Source organism: Elephas maximus, chromosome X (genome assembly GCF_024166365.1).
Source record: "Elephas maximus indicus isolate mEleMax1 chromosome X, mEleMax1 primary haplotype, whole genome shotgun sequence".
Lineage (NCBI taxonomy): Eukaryota > Metazoa > Chordata > Mammalia > Proboscidea > Elephantidae > Elephas > Elephas maximus.
This window is the reverse complement of record NC_064846.1, coordinates 82901981-82925394: the sequence shown is the minus strand read 5'-3', so window position 1 is coordinate 82925394 and position 23414 is coordinate 82901981. Positions and strand designations below refer to the sequence as shown.

Below are 23414 nucleotides of genomic sequence, written 5' to 3'. Positions count from 1 at the left end.
CCAACTTTATATGGAAAGCTAAGAGGCCCGGAATAGCCAAAGCAATTTTGAAGAAGAACACATTAGGAGACCTCACACTCCCTGATCTAAAACATACTATACAGCCACAGTAATCAAAATAGCCTGGCATTGGTTCAATGATAGACACATATACTCATGGAATAGAATTGAAAACCCAGAAACAAATTTATCCATCTATGGACAGCTGATTTTCAACCAGAGGTCAAAGTCCATTCAGTGGGGAAGAAACAATCTCTTTAGCAAATGGTGCTGGCAAAAGTGGATATCCATTTGCAGAAAAATTAAACAGAATCCATACCTCCCATCATACACAAAAACTAACTCAAAAAGAACCAAATACTTAAATGTTAAAGCTAAAACTATAAAGTTCCTGGAAGATGACATGGGGACAAACTATGGGACCAAAATTTTCCTCAAAAATAGATTATCAAACACAACTACAAATGCTCAAAAAGCAGAAGACAAATTAGATAACTGGGACCTCATAAAAATAAAATACGTTCATCAAAAGACTAAAAGACAACCTACAGACTGGGAAAAAACTTCTGCAACGACATATCTAATAACGGTCTAGTCTTTAAACTATATAGAAAATTTCAACAACTCAAGAACAAAAACGGAAACAACCCAATTAAAAAATGAGAAAAAGACATGAACAGACACATCACCAAAGAAGACAGTCGTGACCAAATAACATGAAAAAATGTTCAAAATCATTAACCTTTAGAGAGATGCAAATTAAAACTACAATGAGATACCATATCACTCCTGCTAAAATAGCACTGATTAAAAAATGCTAGAGAGGATGTGAGGAGATAGGAATACTTACTCACTGCTGGTGGGATTGTGAAATGGTACAACCACTATGGAAAATGGTATGGCCCTTCCTCAAAAAACTGGAAATAGTTTATGATCCAGTAATCCTACTCCTAGGTAAATACCCCAGAGATATAATAAAAGAGACACAAACAGACATATACACACCTATGTTCATTGCAGCACTAATCACAGTAGCCAATAGATGGAAACAACCCAAGCACCCATCAAAGGATGAATGGATAAGCAAAATGTAGTACGTACATAAATTGGAATACTACAAAGCCATAAAGAATAACGATGAGTTCTTGAAACATTAAAATGTGGATGAATTTGGAGGATATTGTGCTGAGTGAAATAAGTGAATCACAAAAGGACAAATATTATATGATTACACTTTTATAAGAAGACAAGAATAGGTATGTTTACAGAGATCAACATTCAATGGTGGTTAACTGGGATGCGTCGGGTGGGTGGTGGGAAAGAGGAATCGCTGTCTAGATAGTAGACACTTGTTATTTTTGGTGAAGGGAAAGGTAGCACCAAATGTTCGGTGAAGTGCACACAGCCTGATCAAGGTAAATAAAGCCACTGAGAAATATAAAAGACATTTTTTTTGTAATAGGATAAGATATATACAATTTCGCAACAACACCAACAACAACCCCACCCCAAAATTAATGCGGTTACATATGTATGAATATATGCATATATGTGCATGGGTATATATAAGTGTGTACATATGTATACACATATAGATGTAGCTATAAATATGTGTACATACAAGTGTGTGAACATGTTTATATATGCATATATATAATAAACTACATTGGGGGCACAGTTACAGATACTTCTTAGACGTAACCAAGTATCTTGCGGGATTGGTTTTCTGGTTTGAAGGCTTAGGACCATAGTCTCATGGGACAACTAGGTCAACTGACATAATATAGTTGATAGAGTTTATGTTCTACATCCTAGTTTGGTGAGTAGTGTCTAGGGTCTTAAGAGCTTCTAAGATACGACTATTGGTCTCTATTCCTCCAGAGAAAAAGAAGGAAACAAAAGAGTCAGAGAAGTCTATAGGACTAATAGTCTACATGAACCATCACCTGATCTGCCCTGAGACTAGAAGAACTAGATGGTGCCCAGCTACCACTATCACCTGTTCTGATCAGGGCCAAAATAGGTGGATCCTGATAGAATGGGAGAAAAATGTGGAGCAGAACTCAAACTCTTAAAAAGTCCAGACTTGCTGGACCAGTTGAGAGTGGAGAACCTCCCAAGATTATATCACTGAAATAGTCTTTAAACCTTGAACCAAAACTATCCCCTGAGTTTACCTTTTAGTTAAGTAACAGAGTGGCTCATAAAATAATGTCACCTAGGAGTACTGTGCTTCTTTTAAAAAAATTATCTATATGAGACCAAATGGTTAATAATTACCCTAAAACAAAGATGAGAAGGTAACTGTGTCAGGGAAACTACATTACTTGAAATGGAACAACCAAAACTGAATTAATGAGAATGTTGACACGTTATGAGAAATGGAACCAAGCTCATTGAATAATTTGTATAGAAATTGTTAAATGGGAACTTAATTTGCTGTGTAAACTATCACCAAAAACACAATGAAATATTATTTTAAAAAATCTTCCTTACAGGCAAAATCTTTAAAATTCATGTTCAGCTTCTCAGTAAATAATCTACAATGGTTTTATTAATATGTCTGAATCTAAGAATAATTTCAGCAAACAATTTTTAGAGATACAGAACACTGAAGAAGACCTTAAAAGTCACTTGGTTCAATCCCTGTCCACCAACCCCTATTTCCGTTCATGCTTCTCCCATCCCTTTAAGATGGGATGGGACATATTACCAAAAACTGTGAACACCTAAAAGAAAGAAAAAAGTCCTGGAGGAAAGCTTATGTAAATTATGGCACATCTTTAACATGAAAGAGTATGCAACCTTTAAAGGATATTTAGGAAGAGTTTGTGATTCCACAGAGAAATTATATAATGTTAGGTTGAAAAAAATCACACTACATTACTTATAAAGTATTATCACAAATGCAATTTTAGATATTTAAAAGCAAAGAAAAAAATGCTGAGAAAGTTACCAAAATGCTAATAGTAAGTGGTAGGATTGAAATTTCTTTTCATTATACATTGATATAGTCTAAATAAATACTACTCAACAACTGAATGTAGTCTTACGTCAAAGCAAAATTTTTGTTTATTGATACAAAAGAGAATAGTCCCATTGTGAATTGCACTGATTAGATTTCACCTGAACTACTTATTGTAGTTCAGTCATGCTAAGAGTGACTTTGACAATGCCTAAAAGTACTCAGTGGATGTAAAACAGGATGGTCAGTAGTGTTAAAAGCATTTCACTGAAGAATTAGTGAAAGCTGAGGATATTAAGAATGGAAAAGATGTTCATCCAAAGACTTCAACAAAAGAGTAAAAAGATTGCATACAGATTGGGAAAAAGTTTTTAGCTATGCCATTTCCGATCAGAGTCTGATCTCTAAAATCTACGTGATAGTGCAAAAATTCAACTACAAAAAGACAAATAACCCCATTTAAAAATGGACAAAAGATATGAACAGACACTTCACTAAAGAAGACATTCAGGTAGCTAACAGATACATGAGGAAATGCTCACAGTCAGTCATTAGAGAAAACGCACATCAAAACTACAATGAGATTCCATCTCACTCCAACAAGGCTGGCATTAATCCAAAAAACACAAAATAATCAATGTTGGAGATGTCGTGGAGAGACTGGAACACTAATACACTGCTGGTGGGAATGTAAAATGGTACGACCACTTTGGAAATTGATTTGGAGCTTCCTTCAAAGCTAGAAATAGAACTACCATACAAACCAGCAATCCCACTCCTTGGAATATGTCCTAGAGAAATAAGAGCCTTTATAAGAACAGATATATGCACACCCATGTTCACTGCAGCATTGTTTACAACAGCAAAAAGATGGAAGCAACCAAGGTACCCATCAATGGGTGAATGGATAAATAAATTATGTTATATTCACACAATGGAATACTATGCATTGATAAAGAACAATGATGGATCCATGAAACATTTCATAACATGGAAGAATCTGGAAGGCATTATGCTGAGTGAAATTAGTTGCAAAGGACAAATATTGTATGAAACCATTGTTATAAGAACTCGAAAAAATAGTTTAAACAGAGAAGAAAATATTCTTTGATGGTTAGGAGAGCAGGGAGGGAGAGAGAGGGGTTTTGACTAATTAGATAGTAGATAAGAACTATTTTAGGTGAAGGGAAAGATAACAGACAATACAGGAGAGGTCAGCACAACTGGAATAAACCAAAAGCAGTTTCCTGAATAAACTGAACACTTTGAAGGCCAGCATAGCAGGGACGGAGGTTTGGGGACCATGGTTTCAGGGGACATCTAAGTCCATTGGCATAATAAAATCTATTAAGAAAACATTCTGCATCCTACTTTGGAGAGTGGTGTCTGGGGTATTAAAAGCTAGCAAGCAGCCATCTAAGATGCAAAGGAGAATGAAGAACACCAAAGACACAAGGTAATTATGAGCCCAAGGGACAGAAAGGGCCACATAAACCAGACACTACGCTATAGCTGTTAACTGCCCTGACAAGGAACACAACAGAGAACCCCTGAGGGAGCAGAAGATCAGTGGGATGCAGACGTCAAATTCTGGTAAAAAGACCAGACTTAAAGGTCTGACTGAGATTATAAGGACCCCAGAGGTCATGGTCCCCAGACCTTCCGTTAGCCCAAGACTGGAACCATTCCCAAAGCCAACTCTTCAGACAGGAACTGGACTGGACTATGGGATAGAAAATGATACTGGTGAAGAGTGCGCTTCTTGGATCAAGTAGACACATGAGATTATGTGGGCAGCTCCTGTCTGGACAGGAGATGAGAGGGCAGAGGGGGTCAGAAGCTGGCTGAATGGACATGAAAATAGAGAGTGGAGGGAAGGAATGTGCTGTCTCAGTAAGGGGAGAGCAACTAGGAGTATACAGCAAGGTGTATATGAGTTTCTGTACGAGAGACTGACTTGGTTTTTAAACTTGGTTTGTAAAAATAAAAGAATGGAAAAGAGGAACAGGGTGGAACAGATAAATCAAATTTCAGATATTTAAAGAGATGTCATATGGAAACAGAAAAAATCTTGCCAAACTTGAAGGGTAGAAGACTTGAGTTCAATAGAAGAAAGAGGTTCTTAAAAAAGCTGTGCCAATATGGAATGAACTGCCTTTGAACGTGGTGAGCTTCTTGACAGTGGAAGTGTAAGACTAGAAAAGACTAGGGGACCAGTGATCAGGAATGCTGTAGAGGAGATTTCTGCATTGATTTAGATGACTTCTGAAGTCCTATCTAACTCCAACTTTCTCTAAGCTTTATCTGAACATTCCACATTGTTGAAATTTTTTGAAATTTTAATTCACCTACACTATATTAATTATCCCTGAATATTCTCTAAGTATGGCTCCTATGCTATGAGTCATTCATTAAAAATGTAGAATGGAACAAGACCTGATGCAGAGCCCTACCACACACCTCCAGAGGATTCTTAGCTATTTCCAAAATATGGCTGTTCTTTAGGTGGCTCTTTTTGCTGGTTCTCTATACCTGTACCTATGTTTTTTTTTTTAAGTCCACACCGTTGCTGTTGTTAAGTGCCATCAAGTTGGTTCTGACTCATAGCCACCCTATGTACAACAGAATGAAACACTGCCCAGTCCTGCACCATCCTAACAATCGTTGTTATGCTTAAGCCCATTGTTGTAGCCACTGTGTCAATCTATCTCGTTGAGAGTCCGCATAGACATTATTATCTGCTCAGAAAAATTAACATTCTCACCTCAGCTGATCCATTATTTTGATTAACCTGATTTTCTGCCAATGTGAATGCTGACAATGAAAACTTCGGTAAAATAGAAATTTTAAAATGCATTAATCTTTGAGAAAAGCACTTATTTTTTCCTACACAGAGTATAAAGTAAAGCAAAATGCTACACAGTGTTTATAGTACCAGACCCTAACTGCCATTTATAATTTTGTTTTTATGGAACACTATTTCTGAATTTCAACTCAGGACAACAGGAAAACATCTCCTTTCACTTCAGTATTGGGAGCAGAGACTCCCAGTCTTGGCAAAAATAACAAAACCTGGGCCCCAATCCCACTCTTGTCATATTTCCTCCGGAAGAGGTTCATGGATGAATTCCAGTGTAAGGAAGCAGCTTACAGGGACTGTGATTCCAAAGGAGGCTCCACAGGCCTAGGATAAAAGTTGAAGTGTTTGGGGAAGTCCCACAGGGGTTCTTATATTAAGGGGATAGATTTGCAACAGTGATGACTAGGTTCCAGAAGAAATGCCAGAATTAAGGCAAGAAAACAGGGCTTGGGGGTGAATGAGAGAGCAATTCTGATGGCAAGTGAGGGGGTGATAGGAGCACCAGTGATAGTAGCTTCTGAGTAGCACAGCAGAGGCCAAGTTAATACGTGGTTGTTCAAAAACCCCATATTGGGAAAAGCATACAGCAAGGAATTGACTTTTTAATGAAACCAAATTAAAACAAACTCTAGAAGCCCTCTAATAAAATAATGGAACAAATATTTATTATAATAATTAATAGCTATTGAACATTACTACATGCCAGGCACTACAGTGAGCATTTTATATACATTATGTCATTTAATTCTCATAACAATTCCTTGAGGTAGGTTCTAATGTTATCCTCATTTTTCTTAAAAGGAAATCAGAGCCTCAGAGGATATGGGATTTAAGGTCACTTAGTAAGTAGAAGAACTGAGATACAAACACATTCAATTAATCGCTAAGCTATTTGGTGACAGCATCTACGTTTAGGCCCGAAGGTTTGTTACAAAGAGCAAAAAATTTAATTTACACATTAAAATGTTCACTGGGAAGAAAGGATTTCTATTTAAATAAATAAAAAATGAGATCTATCTTTTAGAAAATAACACTTGCGTTTATAGTTTTGTGGACCATTCCTGCTTACAGATGCACTTACCACTAGTTTCACTGATCACATGTATTACCTAGGATGAAATCTAGTTTATTTTACAAACTCTGCAGCTATTCTCACCGAAAACTAAAGAATATTTGGTTTGGCCCATAACCATAGCTCCCAATTTGGGAAAACTACTGCATGTCAATTTATTGAACATTAAAAAAAAAAATGCCTTTCAACACTCAGTATTGTCTATAAATCATTTTGGTCCTATGCTCCTCAACTTTTGACAAAGCATTTTATTGCAAACAAATTTTGGGGCCATTCTGTGACTCTTCCCTCATGGAAAATACACTGTTCCCCTTCCATAAAACTAGAACAGAAAGGAAATTATTAAGTATTCTACTGAGCCCCCCCCCCACCAACAAAAACTAAGATAGAGGTCAATGAATAAGTATGTGCAGACTGGAAGTTGAATCCTCTAGGGTGACTGTAGGCTAATTAATAATTAATGCCAGAGCCATGGTGTTTGAAATGCAGATGTGATAACTGGAGGCCTGGCAGAACTGTTCAGAGGAAGCAGATTTAGATGCTATAGGGAATAGGGACTCCCTTGCCGGCTGGCTCAGAGAGCCAGCCTGGGTGCAAAGCAGAGCCTATGGTTTAGATTATATTCCCCTCAGCTGTTAATTACCTGAACCTACTTTGAAGTTCTTCTCTTTTTATCCTCTGCATGAAAAGAGATTGGTTCAGCCAAGGGACTTGGAGAAATGATCAAATACATGGGGTGAAGGGAAGGGGGGGTGGGAATAGAACTTCAGATATAAGAAGATAACGAAGAAAAACACATAGTAGAACATATAAGAACATATATTATTAGGAAATGTAGAATTGCGGTTCATTGTTGCAAATGCGTTGTGTTTCCCTCAGTTGTTCTAAGGAAATTGATTTTAAGTAAATGTGTAAACTTCCTCTGATTTTACTATATAAAGTATATATTTGACAAGAGACTACCACTGGTGCTTTCTAATGCCATTTTTAATTTAATAAAGTCGTTTATACCTCTTCATATTTGAAGCTACGTGGTGGTAAGAGCAACATTATTAGAATCAGCCACAAACCTCTTCTATGTTCCTTGCTTGTGCTCCAATCACTCCTTCTCAGGACAAAAATACAAACTGCCATTGCACAATGGGAGCGGCTATAGGACAGTAGAAAATTATGGACACAGACTGCACTTGAAAGAAATCCGGAAGTAAATAACGAAATGTTTAATTGATTAAAAAACACTTTGGTTTGTTTTCAGGATATGTGTTTGTATGCATGCAATTTAAAGAAGCATGACCATTAACTATCTTGCAAATGGATTGCAGCATACATGGATTGGATATAATTGCTGAAGTTTTATTTTTATTTCATTTTTTAGGTTATTTGTAGTCTAGATACTCCAGGTAAAGCACTTCCCTGAGACACGTTACTCTCACATAAAGAGTGTTCTCTCCTTTGGTACAACAGTGCACAGTCATGGAATAGATAATTTCCAACTGTGAGAGGTATCTCTGTATCTTTTTGACAGAATAATGGTGCTGATATCCCCATCAAAGGAAAGTGCGTACCTACATTGAAATTGACACCTGTGGATACACTATCATCTGACTAAAGTGGCATCAAATGAAATCAAATGAGTGAGTGATAATCCTTCAGCTTAGACACAACCAATATATCTCCATGCAGTGATCTGGATTTGGAGTTCTATTTTATTTACTGTAAAGTCCTGTTTGAAATGATGTTTTTGTGAGTAGAGTCCTTAAAACGTTAAGGCAGATGAGAAACTAGACATTTTTTATTACAGTCTATTGTTCAAAGTGAAAAATTCAAAAAATGTAGGACTGCATCATTCCACAATTTAAACTTCCATGAGCAAGAAAGGTTATGTAACTAAAGATCTCCTACCAAAGACCTAACACATTGGGAATTTTTACAATTTGTGTGTAACACAGCTTTCCCAGTTGTGGTTTTAATTCTGAAAACATATGTATAGGAATACTAAGATCATGTACAAAGAACAGCAAAAATAAATCTATGTCCATGCAATTTCAGCTCTAACTTTTACTGACATCAAACAAAAAAAACAAAAAAGCCCATTGCCATCAAGTCAATTCCAACTCATAGGGACCCTACAGGACCGAGCAGAACTGCCCCACAGTTTCCAAGGAGCATCTAGTGGATTCGAACTGCTGACCTTTTGGTTAGCAATCGTAGCACTTAACCACTATGCCACCAGTTACTGACATAAGGAGGGTCCAATCAAGAAGTTGTATACCTGTAAAAACTTGAACTGGCAAAAGCTGTATTATAGATATATTTACAACAATGACAAAAAAGAAAAGTAGCTGCTGAGGCTGCTTAGGTAAAACCAAACACCTCATGGAATTTGTTTCCTTGGTTTGGAGGTTTAGGGTCATGGTTTCATGGGTCTTCTCAGTTAATTGGCCTAATACCCTATTTAGTACTTCTGTTCTACCTCTAGTTCGTTGTATAGTGCCTGGGGCCTTAAAAGCTTACAGGATGCCATCCAAGTTAAAACAATTGGTCTCTATTTGCCTGAAGCAACAGAGGAAAAAGGAGAGTCAGGAATCAGAGGAAGAAATGGAATGTGAGGCTAATTGCTTCCATGAACAACTGCCTCCTTTGTCATGAGACCAGAAGAACTGCATGGTGCTTGGCTACAATTACGGAACATTTTAATCAAAGATTCTATAGAAGTATCCTTATCAAAAAGGGGAAATGCAGAACAGAATTTCAAATTCTCATGGAATCCAGATTTTCTGGAGCCATAGAGGTTGAATGAACCCTTGAAACTATTGCCCTGAGATAATCTTTAAGCCTTAAACCTGAAACCAAAAATATCCCCTGAAAATCAAATGATAGGTAGCTTAACTAGTAAAGAATGTCTGCCTTGAGCATTGAACTCTTTTAGGATCTATCTATATGGGATCAGACTGATAACAGAAACTCGAAAGATTGGAAATTTAGGAGCTAGTGAGTTTGTGTAAATGGGGGAGGAACAACTCAGAAAAGGAGGGTGAGAATGATTGCACGACTTGAAGACTGTAATCCATGTCAGTGAGTTGCACATGTAGAAATTGTTGAATTGGTGTATGTCCTGCTGTGTATATTCTCAACAGCAAAAATAAAATAAATTTTTAAAAAATCACAGAAAGCAGAGTCTACTTTCTTGCTGCTTTTACTACCAATCAGCTATCTCTGCAATATTCTATTGGCAGAGTCCAGAGTATTAAAGAATACGTAGCATTTTCACCAGGCTCTAAATATAAACTTTGTATGTCGAGTTTCCTTGCTATTAAGAAATGGAGAAAAAAAAGGAAGTGTTTGAAAATAATAAGCAGCAAGTCAGAGGCAAATTCAAAATATCAACCACTTAGATGAGCAGCTAAGATGCTCATAGCCACAACCCTTTTCCTCCATGGACATTCAAGATTATCCACATGTTGTGGGTGATACTCAATTTTAAAACACAAACACAGAACAAAACACCTTTCCTACAATGGAAAAGCAGTTATCTTTCAAAGTTGAAGTTCAAATCTTTGAATAATTGTTCCTCAATACCAAATAAAACTATATTAGAGACTAATTATCTTCAGGTTTTATATATAAGTATTTTTATTTTTGTCATATGAACAAATATGCTAAGAATTCAGTTGATTTATATTTTTTCTATTTACATTTCTTCGACACTCCTATCATCTGGCCAATCCAATTTGAGGGGAAAGATATTTGAAAACATAATCTCCAGGTAAATTCAGTGTGAAGAAATTTTAGCTTAGAGAAATATGGACAGCAGACGTATAAATGCTAAAACGGTACAATGATGTCACCACAAATATTACATCAAGCATTATACTTTATTTCAACTTGTATAATTTATATCTCCACTTCCCTCACTTCCCACCTGGCTATCTTTTCCACTACCAATTATATATTTTGTATATACTATAACGACTTATTCAATTTCTTAAAGTGCATTTAAAATTTTTTAGGGTAATCTAGTGGTGGTGGTGTTGTTAGTGGCATAATATGTATACAGGGGTTGATATATTTTAAATATAAAAAATTAACTATGGATATTAACCGATATCTATTTTTTTAAGATATAGTTTATATGTTTTTCACATGAATTTGGAAAAACTAAAGCATTCTGCTGTACGTCAACTGTACTGTAAATTTTCCCAGATGATATATGCTTTCCACATTTCATTTTTTATAATTTGTTCATATTGTAAAAAGCTTGTGCACCTGCACACTATTCTGCCTTTCTCCACTGCAGTCTAAAATACGGTCAGATTATCTAGTTTGTTCTGTGTCCTCTTTACCTGCAGCTACAAGAGACTAAAAGGAAGTTCCCAGCTCTTTATTAGTAAAAGCAAGGGAAAAGTAAAAAGATCTTAACAGAAATGTTTTTTCTGTCTCCAATATGGGCGATGTATGTTGTGTGAGCTATGCACTGCAAAGTGAAGGAAGACTTCTTTAGACTGCGAAATGAAAAGTAAAACATTGAAAAAGGATTTTAATGAAATTTTAACATTAAAATAGTTTTATATTAAATCCCGCTAATTTTCTAGGTGAAGGTTCTGAAGTGAATGTTAGGGAACATTAAAAGGGAATTGAATTTGCATTCCTTATGCCACAGGCACATGTTTACATGACCTTTAAAACAGAATTAAAGCTGTATCATCAGCAGCTGTAGGCAATTCACATTACTAAGGCAATCAAATCAGAATGCTAAACTAACTATAAAACATAAATTAAACTGATAGAAAATCATCTTAATTCACTAGGTTTACTTGCAATTTACTTATACCCTACTAGTCATTTCAAAGCAGTTTACAGAGCTATCAAATGAGAAATACTCCAACACATCTAAAAACAGTGTCCAACTATAAGAGTGCAGGGTAGAAACACTTTAAGATATCTTTCTCAACAAGTCTCCATCATTCATCAGAGCCAGCTTATTTAATGAACATTATTTACATTCAACAATCACTTCCAAAAGCAAGCATTATTTCATGAAGACATAGTGTTCTCTGATATCCTGTGTATAGCAGAGGTGATTTTTATTTCCAAGGAAATATTTGGAAGAATTTATAATGAATGCTAAAGGCTAGTAAAGGCTGACTGCACTTCTTTTTAATCCAGGCTTCATTGGATTCTTCCCCAACATCCTCCACACCTTCCGATAACTGTATCTTGGTTTCCTTTCACAGCATCTACAACTGTCACTGCTTATAAAATGTAGTAGGATGGATTGTTAGAGCTTAAATCCATTTGTGAAGGATGAAACTTACTCTAAAGTCATGAAAGGAAAGAGTAAATATATTTATAATGCAACTCATCATCACACTGAAAGTGTTTTTAGATAGCTTGATTTCTTTCCATTTCCGGTAGCAAAATCTCAGGGAAAAAATAATCTTTTTCCCAAAATGTTTCTATTTGTGTTGTGACTTATTTTGTTCCTCTTTAGGAAACTTTTCAGCCTCCTTGATAATATTGAAAACATACATGATTTGTTTGAAAATGTAGTTCTTGTACTCTGAGGAGTAACATATGGGGAACACTTAAGTGTTCCTCTCCATCTCTAATGCAGTGTTTGTATAGGACAAATCTCAGTTCCTTAGAAAGTTTTTTACTACCTGTTAAAAGAAAACCAAATGTCCAGAGCTCTAGGACTCAACCTCTGGAGAGCTGAGATCTATACTTACCGTTGAGATTATTATTGATGGCAATTTTCACTCAAATAGGCTTAGTCTTCAATATACAAAGGTTTAGCCCAGGGAAACTCTCTCTCTCTCTCACACACACACACACACACACACACACACAGGCACAAAGGTGTGTGTGATCCATTTGTTTAAAGGGGGGCACATACCTAATGTTTACCTCATGCACCTGGGGAAATATTGTATTTAAAGGTAAAGATGAGAACAGCTGTGATTGAATTACAGTTTAACTGTGAACGAGAATCCCAAGTCTCTTTTCAAAAGCAAAAGTACTAAGAAGCTGGTGAGTGGTGAAAGGAGAGTTCCTCATTTTCCCTATCACTTGAGTTGGTTAAAAGGAATATTCAGGATACACTAGACAAATTTGAATGTTAATATTTAGATTGTCCTAAGCTTCCTTCACAGAGCCTAAGATTTCTCCTCCCCTTGCCTATTATTTTCAAACAAGAAATTTGTTCTTTTTAGGGAGGATGAGGCAGGTTTAAATGATGCTGCCCTCAGTGTGATCTAAGTTAATATTTTAGTGCCTGGGCAAAATATTGTAGGGTGACTACCACCCCGAACACATGCATAAGTCACTAGGAATACTGCTCTCTTAAGCACACACCCGAAGGAGACATCACTGAGGCAAAGCTGAGGTGACACACTGACATTTGTCAGTGAGGAGGCTGTGCAGTGCCTCCTGAGAAAGCACTACCTTGAGCTCCTTACCTTGCTGCAGACCTGGAGAGCAGGATATTAATTCAAGGTGCAAAAGGGCCTTGGACCTAGGAGGGGCTTGGCAGCTGAAGGTCAGTGGCTGCCCAAGAACCTGGTTTCTATGTCTGGCAGTCCTGAACCAGGGATCCGGCAAGGGAGGAGCCCGCCACTTGAAGAATAGCTGCTTGGTTAGCACAACCGCTGCTGTGCTGAAGCTTCTAATCCTTTTGCTCCCTCTCTCCACCTTCAACCTGGAGAAACTAACTTCACCTCCATATTTTGGATTCTACTCCAAGTAAAGGACAGGAGGCTGGGGGAGGGTGGTGGGAGCCAGGGGACTGACAAAATAAGCCCTTCTCAGTCTCTCCCAGCTGCCCAGTTGTCAGGATAGGACTGACTTGGCCCAAAGACCTGCCATCCAAGGAGTTATTTAAATACATGACCTCTCTCCACCTCCACTCTGGCCCAACCATCTCCATTCAAGAAGTGCCCCCGAAGCTAAGGTCAGGACCCGGTGTTGCCGCCTCATCCGGAGGTGAGAGGTTCTGTTGCTGCCCAGATCGCACTCCCTCCCTCCGCAGCCAACTCCGGGACTTCGGGACAGCTCCTCAGTCTCTCTGGCTCAGGCCCACTGCAGGTTGGAGTGAGCTGACTTGGGTTTGCTGCAGCCCCTGAACTGGGAGCCGGTGGGCGCCAGAGACGGAATCCAGGGAGCTGGGCTCAGACCCATCACCCGTAAAGAATTGGTGAGAGGCTGGTCTCTTAGGCTGGCCTCCTGAGCACTTGTACCTTGAAAAGAAACTCCAAAAAGTTCTTGGAGGTAAAATGCACACAAAGACACACATACGCTTACACACACAAACCCAGTGACCCCACTGGAAATCGAAATGCTAGATCAAATAGGCTTCTTCTCCAAGCAGCGGACATCGGCCCAAAGAAAAGGTGTTGGAGATAAAGATTTTAAAAACACTCCTGAAGTCCACAATCTTTCCTCAACAAGAACTAACACAACAACAATCAAAACAGAGGAAGCATTGACGTTCTTGTAAAAGAAATGGGTTCTCAGAATATTCTTGCAAAGTGAACTTTCCCCAGTCTCCCCCCCCCCCCCCCTTATTATATATTTTAAGAATCAATCGTTTTTTCCTCACAAACTTCAGCCTCCTTCCCGGGGGAAAAAAAATTAGTAATAATGGAAATTTCTGCATAATGACAGCAGATTAAAGCTGGTTGCTAGCTAATTGTCAAATTCAATAGACTTAGATGTTTGCCCACTGTGGGGCCTCAAAATGGTAAAGTGAGCACCAGTCAGCAGATTACTTAAGAAAAGTCTTTTCCTAGAAGGAGCCATGTTTTGATCCGTAATCAAGCTTCCTGTAGTCCCATCAAGGCATGGGGACATGGAATGCTACCAATTTCAGATAAATATTATTTACTAAGGGAAAGGAGGTTTCCTAGGGACCGAGTGCAGTGAACAGAAGATCTCAGTTATGAATGAAGCCTGAACATTGTTGTAATTTTGTGCCTTAAAACCTTAATCCGTCTACGAAGAAGGAAGTGAATTGCCGTTTGGGGAGGCTCTACTAACTACTAATGTGGCTTATAAAAAGCTTCCAATGTTCAACCAGGTGACTTGTATAGCCTAGGATACTGATCCACAGAGTTTAAAGTAATAGATCATCTCTACATGCCCTCTGATCGATCATGTACCTAGAACTATTTTTTCTCTTCTTTAAATATCTCCACCATTTCTGACTTTAAGGCAAAGTCAAAATAAAAACCACGACCATGGTTTAAGTTTGGAAACATTCTGACTCCATTAAAAGAGAAAGAGAAAAAGACCCGCATGGAGTCTATATTTTCTAAAACCATCAACTGGCTTCCTCAAAGCTAGACTCCGTCTGCAGTGCAAAAGGAGCAACTGACAAATGCCACAATGATTCCCAGACACCCCAAATCCTGGTGCCCGGGAAATGATGGACACGCTGGATACTGCACAATAGCTCGGTCTCCGTAGAGCTCTTTCCCTGGAACCCTGTAAGATCAGGGTTCATCAGCTGACAATGGCAAACACAAGGGGAGAAGTGACCCCAGAAGAGAAACTGAGAATGGACCAACGCGACCTGGACAACACAGCGGTAGGAGCAAGCGTCCTTTCCCTCCGTAGTGAGGGTCTCTATTGTCCCTGCCTGTCCTCTAAGCACCCTGTCTGCGGCCCAGACACACAATGCCTCAACACTTCCCCACCGACTTTTGATTTTGCTAGCAAATGACTTGTGTTCTTGCAGACTGAGGTATTTGTATTAAATCTTACATGATGAATATTTTATTTTTTAAATTACCCTGTTTCTGCTGCAGCATTCGCTGTGTACTATCTCCCCCACCCCCTCCCTCTCCCTTTTTCTCTGAAGATCCTTTTCCTCACGTTCAATGAAAGCCAACAGAGACCTAAAAAAAAATGAACTAATTGAGCTTGAGTCAGTATTGGCTAATGTGTAGTAATGCCGTCTAAATTCTTTTTGTTTTATTCTCCTCCAGAATATCGTGAGCCCCTTACCTTCCTCCCCCCCCCCAACACACACACAGTTTGCTTAGAAACAAGAGGAAGATGAAAATGGAGAAGAAGGGGAAGAAGACCAAGATGAAGAAGAAGAATGAGAAGGAGAAGAAAATAAAAACGGCTATAGAAGAGCTACAGTGTGCTGATAGCCGGTATATACTTCTAGTTCTCTAATGGGCAGCTGTGTTTCACACTGAGAATGTCTCATGAGCTCAATGTACAAACAATCAGGGAAACGGCTTCTTTCTCTGCTGCTTTGAGAAACTGTTCAATTGTTTCACTCCCCTTATGAGCTCCCTGGTATTAAAAACAAAAAGTGCAATTGTCCCTACCAAGCTCAGTCTAACTTGTCTTGTTTCCAAAGTGAATTTGTGTTGAAGGTGAAGTTTTCAATCTGGAGGTCACGCCTATGTGCCACATCCCACCGTCTGGAGCTTCATGCTGTATTACACACAATGAAAACCTGGTCTTTTGGACTTCTTTACAGAACCTCCCCCTCCCCCTTGCTAGTTCCAGCCTCGGACCACCTTTCCACCACCCCCATTTGTGCGCATAATAAGGACGCCTCATAATCTATACTCAAATATAAAATCTGCAAGAGGTGTAATCCTCACTGCTGGGGAGTCTTCCGAAGGAGTGTAGGCACAGCCTGCCCAGCTGCGGCCATGCTCGCGTGCTTCCACAGGAGCGCGACCTGAATAACATTAATCTACTTAATTTCTTTTGCGAGTTCTTTTCTTCCAAAAGGGGGGGGGTCTCTGCGAGGACGTTCAGGAGCTGGTATTCTCCAATATTGTAAGGGAAGAGAGTCACTACGAACCCTCAGGTTACAAATAAGTAAATGAACACACAAGTAAATAGAGTCTGTCAGACTTGCCTTTAGAAAGAGACTGAATTGCCCTCTTAGAAACGAAGCAGGAGGGATGGATAGGATGGGAAGGCTTATGGGGGGCGGGGGGTGAAGGCAGCCTAAGGAGGAATGAAGTTGGAGCCCAGTGCTTGCCTGGCTCAGGAATCAAAACCTGTGCTGCTTTGCTTGGGATGTGTGTGGATTCACTACAATTACAGTTCGTCCACTTCAAAGTCAGGCTCCTCTCTAAAGTCAACTTTTAGCTGCCCCAGCCGGGTAGATTCGACAGCTGTCGTGATATTATTGAAGCCATACCTCTGGAGAGGGTAAGGAGAATTAGATCTGAGGACACGTTTTGGACTTCAAGACCAGAATGAGGAGCGCACCAAAGTGTGTATCCAGCCCCGTTGCCTGAGAGACCAGGTTTGCCAGTGGTAACTTTCAGTTTAAGGCAAAATGCAGTCTATGAAAAATAAGTTACCACTTCTTTGCAACAGTAGCTTAGCATGGACTTATTTTTCTCCCATGTCCAGACGGGGTCGTCTATTGAATGAGGCTCTTTTATTTTGCATGGGGCAGGGGATTTGTGACCATGGTCCCCCTTTTATTCCTCTCTCTATGGAAACCCAGATCATGGGGAGAAATATGCAAGGCTGAATAAAGAGAAGCCACAGAAAGGAGCGCTTGAGAGCGGCATCTGTTACACTTGGGAAGTTAGACTGACAGGAAAGGGCGAAGGAAACCTCTCCAGTAGATTAGTTAGAACAGGAAGATTTGACTATATGCAGATATTTTCTTTAAAAAAGCAAAACAAAACACTTTACGTTTAAGAGAAAATTCTAATACACAAGCTAAAGGATGTGACTGCGCCAGAATCCAAGAGACGGCATCTGTAGTCGTAGTTTAAAAAAAAATAATATTAAAAAGGAAAGAAAAAGAAAGACGATGAGGACGATTTCTGCGCCTACAAAAGCGCTTCTTACCTTAAAAGACTGCAAAAGAAGGGTGTGAAAAACCTATCTCAGGGCGCAGATGCCCCTTCCTCGCTACCTCCCTCCCCCCCGCAGCCTCTGGGCAAATGGTCTGAACCACTTTTGCGTGGCTGGCAAAGCCGGGTGCCCAAAGCAGAGGCCACCAGCAAGAGGAAGTTTGATTTTAAGAACTTAGGCAACTCAGAATTCGAAAAGGACCCCCTTCTTCAACCAATAATGTCAACTGATAATTGCCTTAACCCCCTAAAAAACCGGACTCCGATTAGCAACTCTTTCATCCAAATGCAGCTTCGGAGGAAGGGGGGAAAGAGAGACAGGGCGGGGGTGGGGGGAATCGCCACCAGGACAACATGGCAATGATCATGATCTTTTTGCACCTACGGTTTCCTCAGCGCATTTCCCTCTGACCTCTAAACTGACTCGGCACAGTCGCGCAAATGAATCCTCGAACAGGCAGCCTAACAGAACACCTGAAACTTTTTTTTTTTTTTGGTTTGAAGAAGTTCTTATTTCTTTGAGAAGCAAAAGTTCTGTCACAAGTGAGATTGCAGTCCTGCAAAGGAAGATGCACAGTTGGCAGTAAAGAAACGTTGCTCAGGAGAAGAGGAGGGAAAGAGAGAGAAGAAAAATCAATTTCTAGGTTAAAAGCAGATAAGATTTTACAATAGGACAACATAGGCAAATGAAACTAAAATTTCAATAAGGGAAAGGCGAGGGGAAAAAGCAAATGATCCCTTCCGCCAGTAATTACTGTTTACTTTTTTTTTTTTAAGAGAGAGAGAAAGAAACAGATCTCAATCAGATGCCAGGTTTTCCTGCCAAATAGACACGTTTGCATTTACCAATATTAGCTCCTATTGCTCTGAACTCTTATAAGAAATTACTCATTCCACAGAAAATAGATGTTCTTTATCTATATAAAGGAATGGCGGAATAAGCTCACCTTGTTTTTTATTTTTTTCGCATTTTCTTGCATTTTCTTCAGATCTGTCTTCTTAGAGAAACTAATGCCTTAATGACTTTCTGGTAGCTGCAAGCCTTCTTTTATTTCTGCTAAATATATGAAAATGTATGCAAATTTAAATCAAGCTTAACCTAGGAGCTCTTGCAATATATTTAATGGAATTTCAAAGCAATAAGGGAACTCTGATGCTGTCTTCTGCAAGTGCAAATATAATTATGCAGCTAGGTAACCTCCAAAATTATACAATGAAAGGTCATTTTTTAACTTCTGAAATCGTGTTGGGTTATCTGGTGTTGCCTTTTCCCAGCTAGTGCAAATCTAAAGTCTTTGCATTTCCCCCTCACTCTGCTTCCAAGCAACGCCTTTTCCAGGGACTATCTAGCACCTGGACTTGTCCTCCCTTAACTTACAAAATCTTTGGGGAAGTAAAAGTCTTTAATTTTATTATAATCAAAATATAACAACAATCCTGTTCTTCTGGCAGAAAGCAAATTCAAGCTCGTTGGGGATGGAGATGGGTGCTGCTGATGCCAAAAGGCCGGCCATCTCTCCCTCTCTCTCTGAATTTCCCGGGCACATTCAGTGATTCCTATTTACACCAATTTGTCTGCGGAACATAAGTGAGTGCTAAAAACAATTTTCAAAAGATACAACACTAGTTGCGGTGATTCTGAAGTTCTCCTGGGTATGTATTGGTAGTGGATCGGCTGAGTGTCTGGGTTGAATGTAAAGACTGCCCTCCTTAACAAGCGGTGCCTCTGACTGAAGTTGCGGGACCACTGATAGGAACTGACATGGAGTAATAAAAAAGCAAGACTTCCGAACGACCAAACGAATTGGGAGACAAACTTCAAAATAACTGAATTTTGCCAGTGTCACATTCTATTTTATTTTCCCAGAATTTTTCAGTTCTTCATACCCTAAATCAAATTTTTCAGAAGAAACTTGTCAGCTCTTTCTTAGATGCTTTCAGAACCTTGGTTTCCAGATTCTTATACGCAATAAAATACTTCTTATTGGAATCATGGACTTCAGCTTTACTGATTTAGGATCCTATTTGAAGACGTTCTTTTGCTCAAAGTTTGTAGTCAGATTTTGTTTTGCAGGCACACAACTAATCCAGAATGCTGGGTATATGTGAAAGAAAAAGAATCTGTATCCACCAAGATCAAGATGCCGTTTAAATTGATTTTATTATTTTCTTAATTTTTTTCTCTATTTAGGTTAATTATTAGAGTTCAAAAATCCGGTTTATTGCCTCACTCCACACCCCTGCCTGCCACAAATACATGTCCCCCTCACCCACCCCGCACCCCCCAAAAAACACAGGCGTTGTCCGAGGTGGGGGAAAGGGTTAACCTAATAAGCCGCCGCCACTCAGCTCAAAGCAGCCAATGGAGACGAAAGATTGATTCACTTCCTGCTTGGGTCGCACCGAAACTCCCGAGCTCCGCCAGCCCAATTTGGAAAGTGAGCCCAGCCTCCCGCTCAGCCATTGGCAGAACCCACGGCTGGCCAGGCCCAGACGTGCTGCGATTGGCCGCGGCGGGTGCCGGTAACCGGCGCTCGAGGCTTTGGCTCCCCCGCACCGTAGATGTCAAAGGCTGAAGCTGCTCCCTTTGCCACATTATAACTAGTAGGGAATCCTCACCGACATGGCCACAGCTGCCTCGAATCCCTACAGCATTCTCAGTTCCAGCTCCTTGGTCCATGCGGACTCTGCGGGCATGCAGCAGGGGAGTCCTTTCCGCAACCCTCAGAAACTTCTACAAAGTGATTACTTGCAGGGAGTTCCCAGCAATGGGCATCCCCTCGGGCATCACTGGGTGACCAGTCTGAGCGATGGGGGCCCGTGGTCTTCCACGCTGGCCACCAGCCCACTGGACCAACAGGACGTGAAGCCCGGGCGCGAAGACTTGCAACTGGGTGCGATCATCCATCACCGCTCGCCTCACGTCGCCCACCACTCACCGCACACTAACCACCCCAACGCCTGGGGAGCGAGCCCGGCTCCGAACCCATCCATCACATCGAGTGGCCAACCCCTCAACGTGTACTCGCAGCCGGGTTTCACCGTGAGCGGCATGCTGGAGCACGGGGGGCTCACCCCACCACCGGCCTCTGCCTCCGCACAGAGCCTACACCCAGTGCTCCGGGAGCCCCCAGACCACGGCGACCTGGGTTCCCACCACTGCCAGGACCATTCAGACGAAGAGACGCCAACCTCGGATGAGTTGGAACAATTTGCCAAACAGTTCAAACAAAGAAGAATTAAGTTGGGCTTCACGCAGGCCGACGTTGGTCTGGCGCTGGGCACACTCTATGGCAACGTTTTCTCGCAGACCACCATCTGCAGGTTCGAGGCCTTGCAACTGAGCTTCAAGAACATGTGCAAGCTGAAGCCACTGCTGAACAAGTGGCTGGAGGAGGCTGATTCGTCAACTGGGAGCCCGACCAGCATTGACAAGATCGCCGCGCAGGGCCGTAAGCGCAAGAAGCGAACCTCCATCGAGGTGAGTGTCAAGGGCGTGCTGGAGACCCATTTCCTCAAGTGTCCCAAGCCTGCCGCGCAGGAGATCTCCTCGCTGGCAGACAGCCTCCAGTTGGAGAAAGAAGTGGTGCGTGTCTGGTTTTGTAATCGAAGACAAAAAGAAAAAAGAATGACTCCGCCAGGGGATCAGCAGCCGCATGAGGTTTATTCGCACACGGTGAAAACAGACACGTCCTGCCACGATCTCTGAATGGAGGAGGGGAGAAGGCGGCCAGCCGCGCTGGGAGCAGTGCGGATTTTTCTTTTTCTCTCACTCTTTCTTTTGCTCTAGCTTTCCTTATTATTGCTATCTAGCTCTCTCTTTGTCTTTTTCTTCTTTAATTTTTTTTCTTTTTAAACAGTGGGTTCTAACTTATGTTGAGAAAGGAAACACACCCACACACGCATTTAGGCTTAGCCCATGCTGACACACAGTTGCGTTAAGCAGTCCCGGCAGGGACCTCCTATTCCCTGCTGCCCAAGCAACAGTCCCTCCAACCTTTTTCGCTGGTCAATACATATTGTTTACTCTGAGTAAGATTTGTTTGGTCGCTGCTCTCTAGGAAGAGCAAAAGAGTGGGGTAAAGCGGGGGCGGGGTGGGAAGGGGAGGGGGTGGGAAGACAGATGTGTGCCTCTGAATAACCTTTCAGCGCCTTGGTTAGAGCAGCTGTATTTCAGGTGAAATCTGTTTTACAATAGACTAGTTTTGCATTTTTTAAAACTTCTATAGCATTTCTAAATGTCTGCGGTGTTTTACTACAAGCTGTACACAATATTTGTGACATAATTTGTACCTAATCGACCACTCCACATTATTATTGCTATTATTATTCCTTCATTGAGCTGATGGTTTTTTAATTGCTTAGAAAAGGGAGGGGAGGTTGGGAGGAGAAGGGGATGTTCACTCCCGCCCCCCCATCCCAAATCTGTATGTAGAGGAGATGATACAATGGAGAGAGTTGATGATGATATTGGTTATTATTATTATTATTTTCCGGGGGCGGAATGTCTAGGATGGGCAGAGAAGGCTAAGCCGGTTGGGCTTGTAAACAAGCGCGAAGTAGGAGAAGAGATTTCGCAGTTTTCTGCCCTTCCTCATGGGACGGTGGAGGCCCCTTAGGCTTCCACCGCACAGATCCGGTGCCCAAGAAGGACTCCGTAGCGGCGCTGTGAAAGAGGCCGACCTGAGTGGAAGAGAGGACGCGGCACCCAGCCGGGTCAGGGATGCTTGTTCGCTGAGCTCCCTACAGGCCCGGTGCTCCACCAGGCCGACGGCCGGTGCGAACCCACCTCTGCCCTCCTTGGCGAAAGACTTTGCCTTGACAAGCGATTGCTTTCCCTAGAGATGACGACCCCAGAGACGCTGGCGACAGAGAGCTTCAGCGCCTCCCAGTTCACTTCACCTTTACTTCACCGTCCGCTCTTGGAGTGAGAAACCCTCTGGGCGGGGTGGCGAACGAGTGAGGGACAGGCGCTCCCTACTCCGTAAAGAACGACAATAAAATGATTGGCAAAGGGCACAGGGATTCTGGTCCAGCCGCGTACCACCTCCTCTCCGGTGTATATACCGCTGTCTGTGCGTGGGTTCGTGGGGGAGTCGTCTTCACGTCACTGGCAAGCACAGCTGGTGGAAGCCCACGGTGAAAATCGAGCCAGCTAGCGAGCGCCCAGGCGGCTGGGTTCCTGCCTTATTACTATTATTTTTTAAATCTCTCTGTGTATGTGTCTCTGTGGGTGTGTGCGTGCGTGCGCGTGCAAATATGTGTGTATGTAGATAGTTGTGTGTATCGTATTACTATATACAAAAAAACAAAAACTACAAAAAAATCTCGCTAGGCTGTGTAGAGATTCCAAAAATATGCAGTTGCTGTGGCTTTATTGCTAGCTCTGGTGTTCACATGCCAGGTCCACAGGCGCACCTCACGCTCAGCAAGCACACATGTGCCGGGCCAGCCAAGCACCCAACACCCAGCCGTCGCCCGCAGGACCTGGCTGGGGGCACAGCACACCAGGGCTGGCCGCTAGGCCCTGCCTCCAAGCGCAGCTGCGGAAGACAAAGCTCCAAACTACCTAAGGACCAGAAGCCTCGGGCCCCTTGTCTGTGATGCGCTAGGATGGGCTGCCAGGCCTCAGGTCCACTACACTGTGTCTCCCCCAGCTGCAGGTCGAAAGCC

At 41.2% G+C, this 23414-nt stretch overlaps 1 protein-coding gene and 1 pseudogene across 1 annotated transcript; one reads left to right on the top strand and one right to left on the bottom strand.

The window, feature by feature from the left end:
- The window catches only part of LOC126068736 (suppressor of SWI4 1 homolog), a 34089-nt pseudogene extending 13752 nt beyond the window's left edge, over window positions 1-20337 (bottom strand).
- Window positions 20338-20364: 27 nt separating this feature from the next.
- On the top strand, window positions 20365-21531 carry POU3F4 (POU class 3 homeobox 4). Its single transcript, XM_049872342.1, has one exon. The coding sequence runs from the start codon at window positions 20365-20367 to the stop codon at window positions 21448-21450; it is 1086 nt and encodes a 361-aa protein (XP_049728299.1). The 3' UTR covers window positions 21451-21531.
- The last annotated feature ends 1883 nt before the right edge of the window (window positions 21532-23414 follow it).

Excerpts from the sequence above, each read along its gene's own strand:
- POU3F4 (XM_049872342.1), top strand. The coding sequence starts at position 20,365 with ATGGCCACAGCTGCCTCGAATCCCTACAGCATTCTCAGTTCCAGCTCC.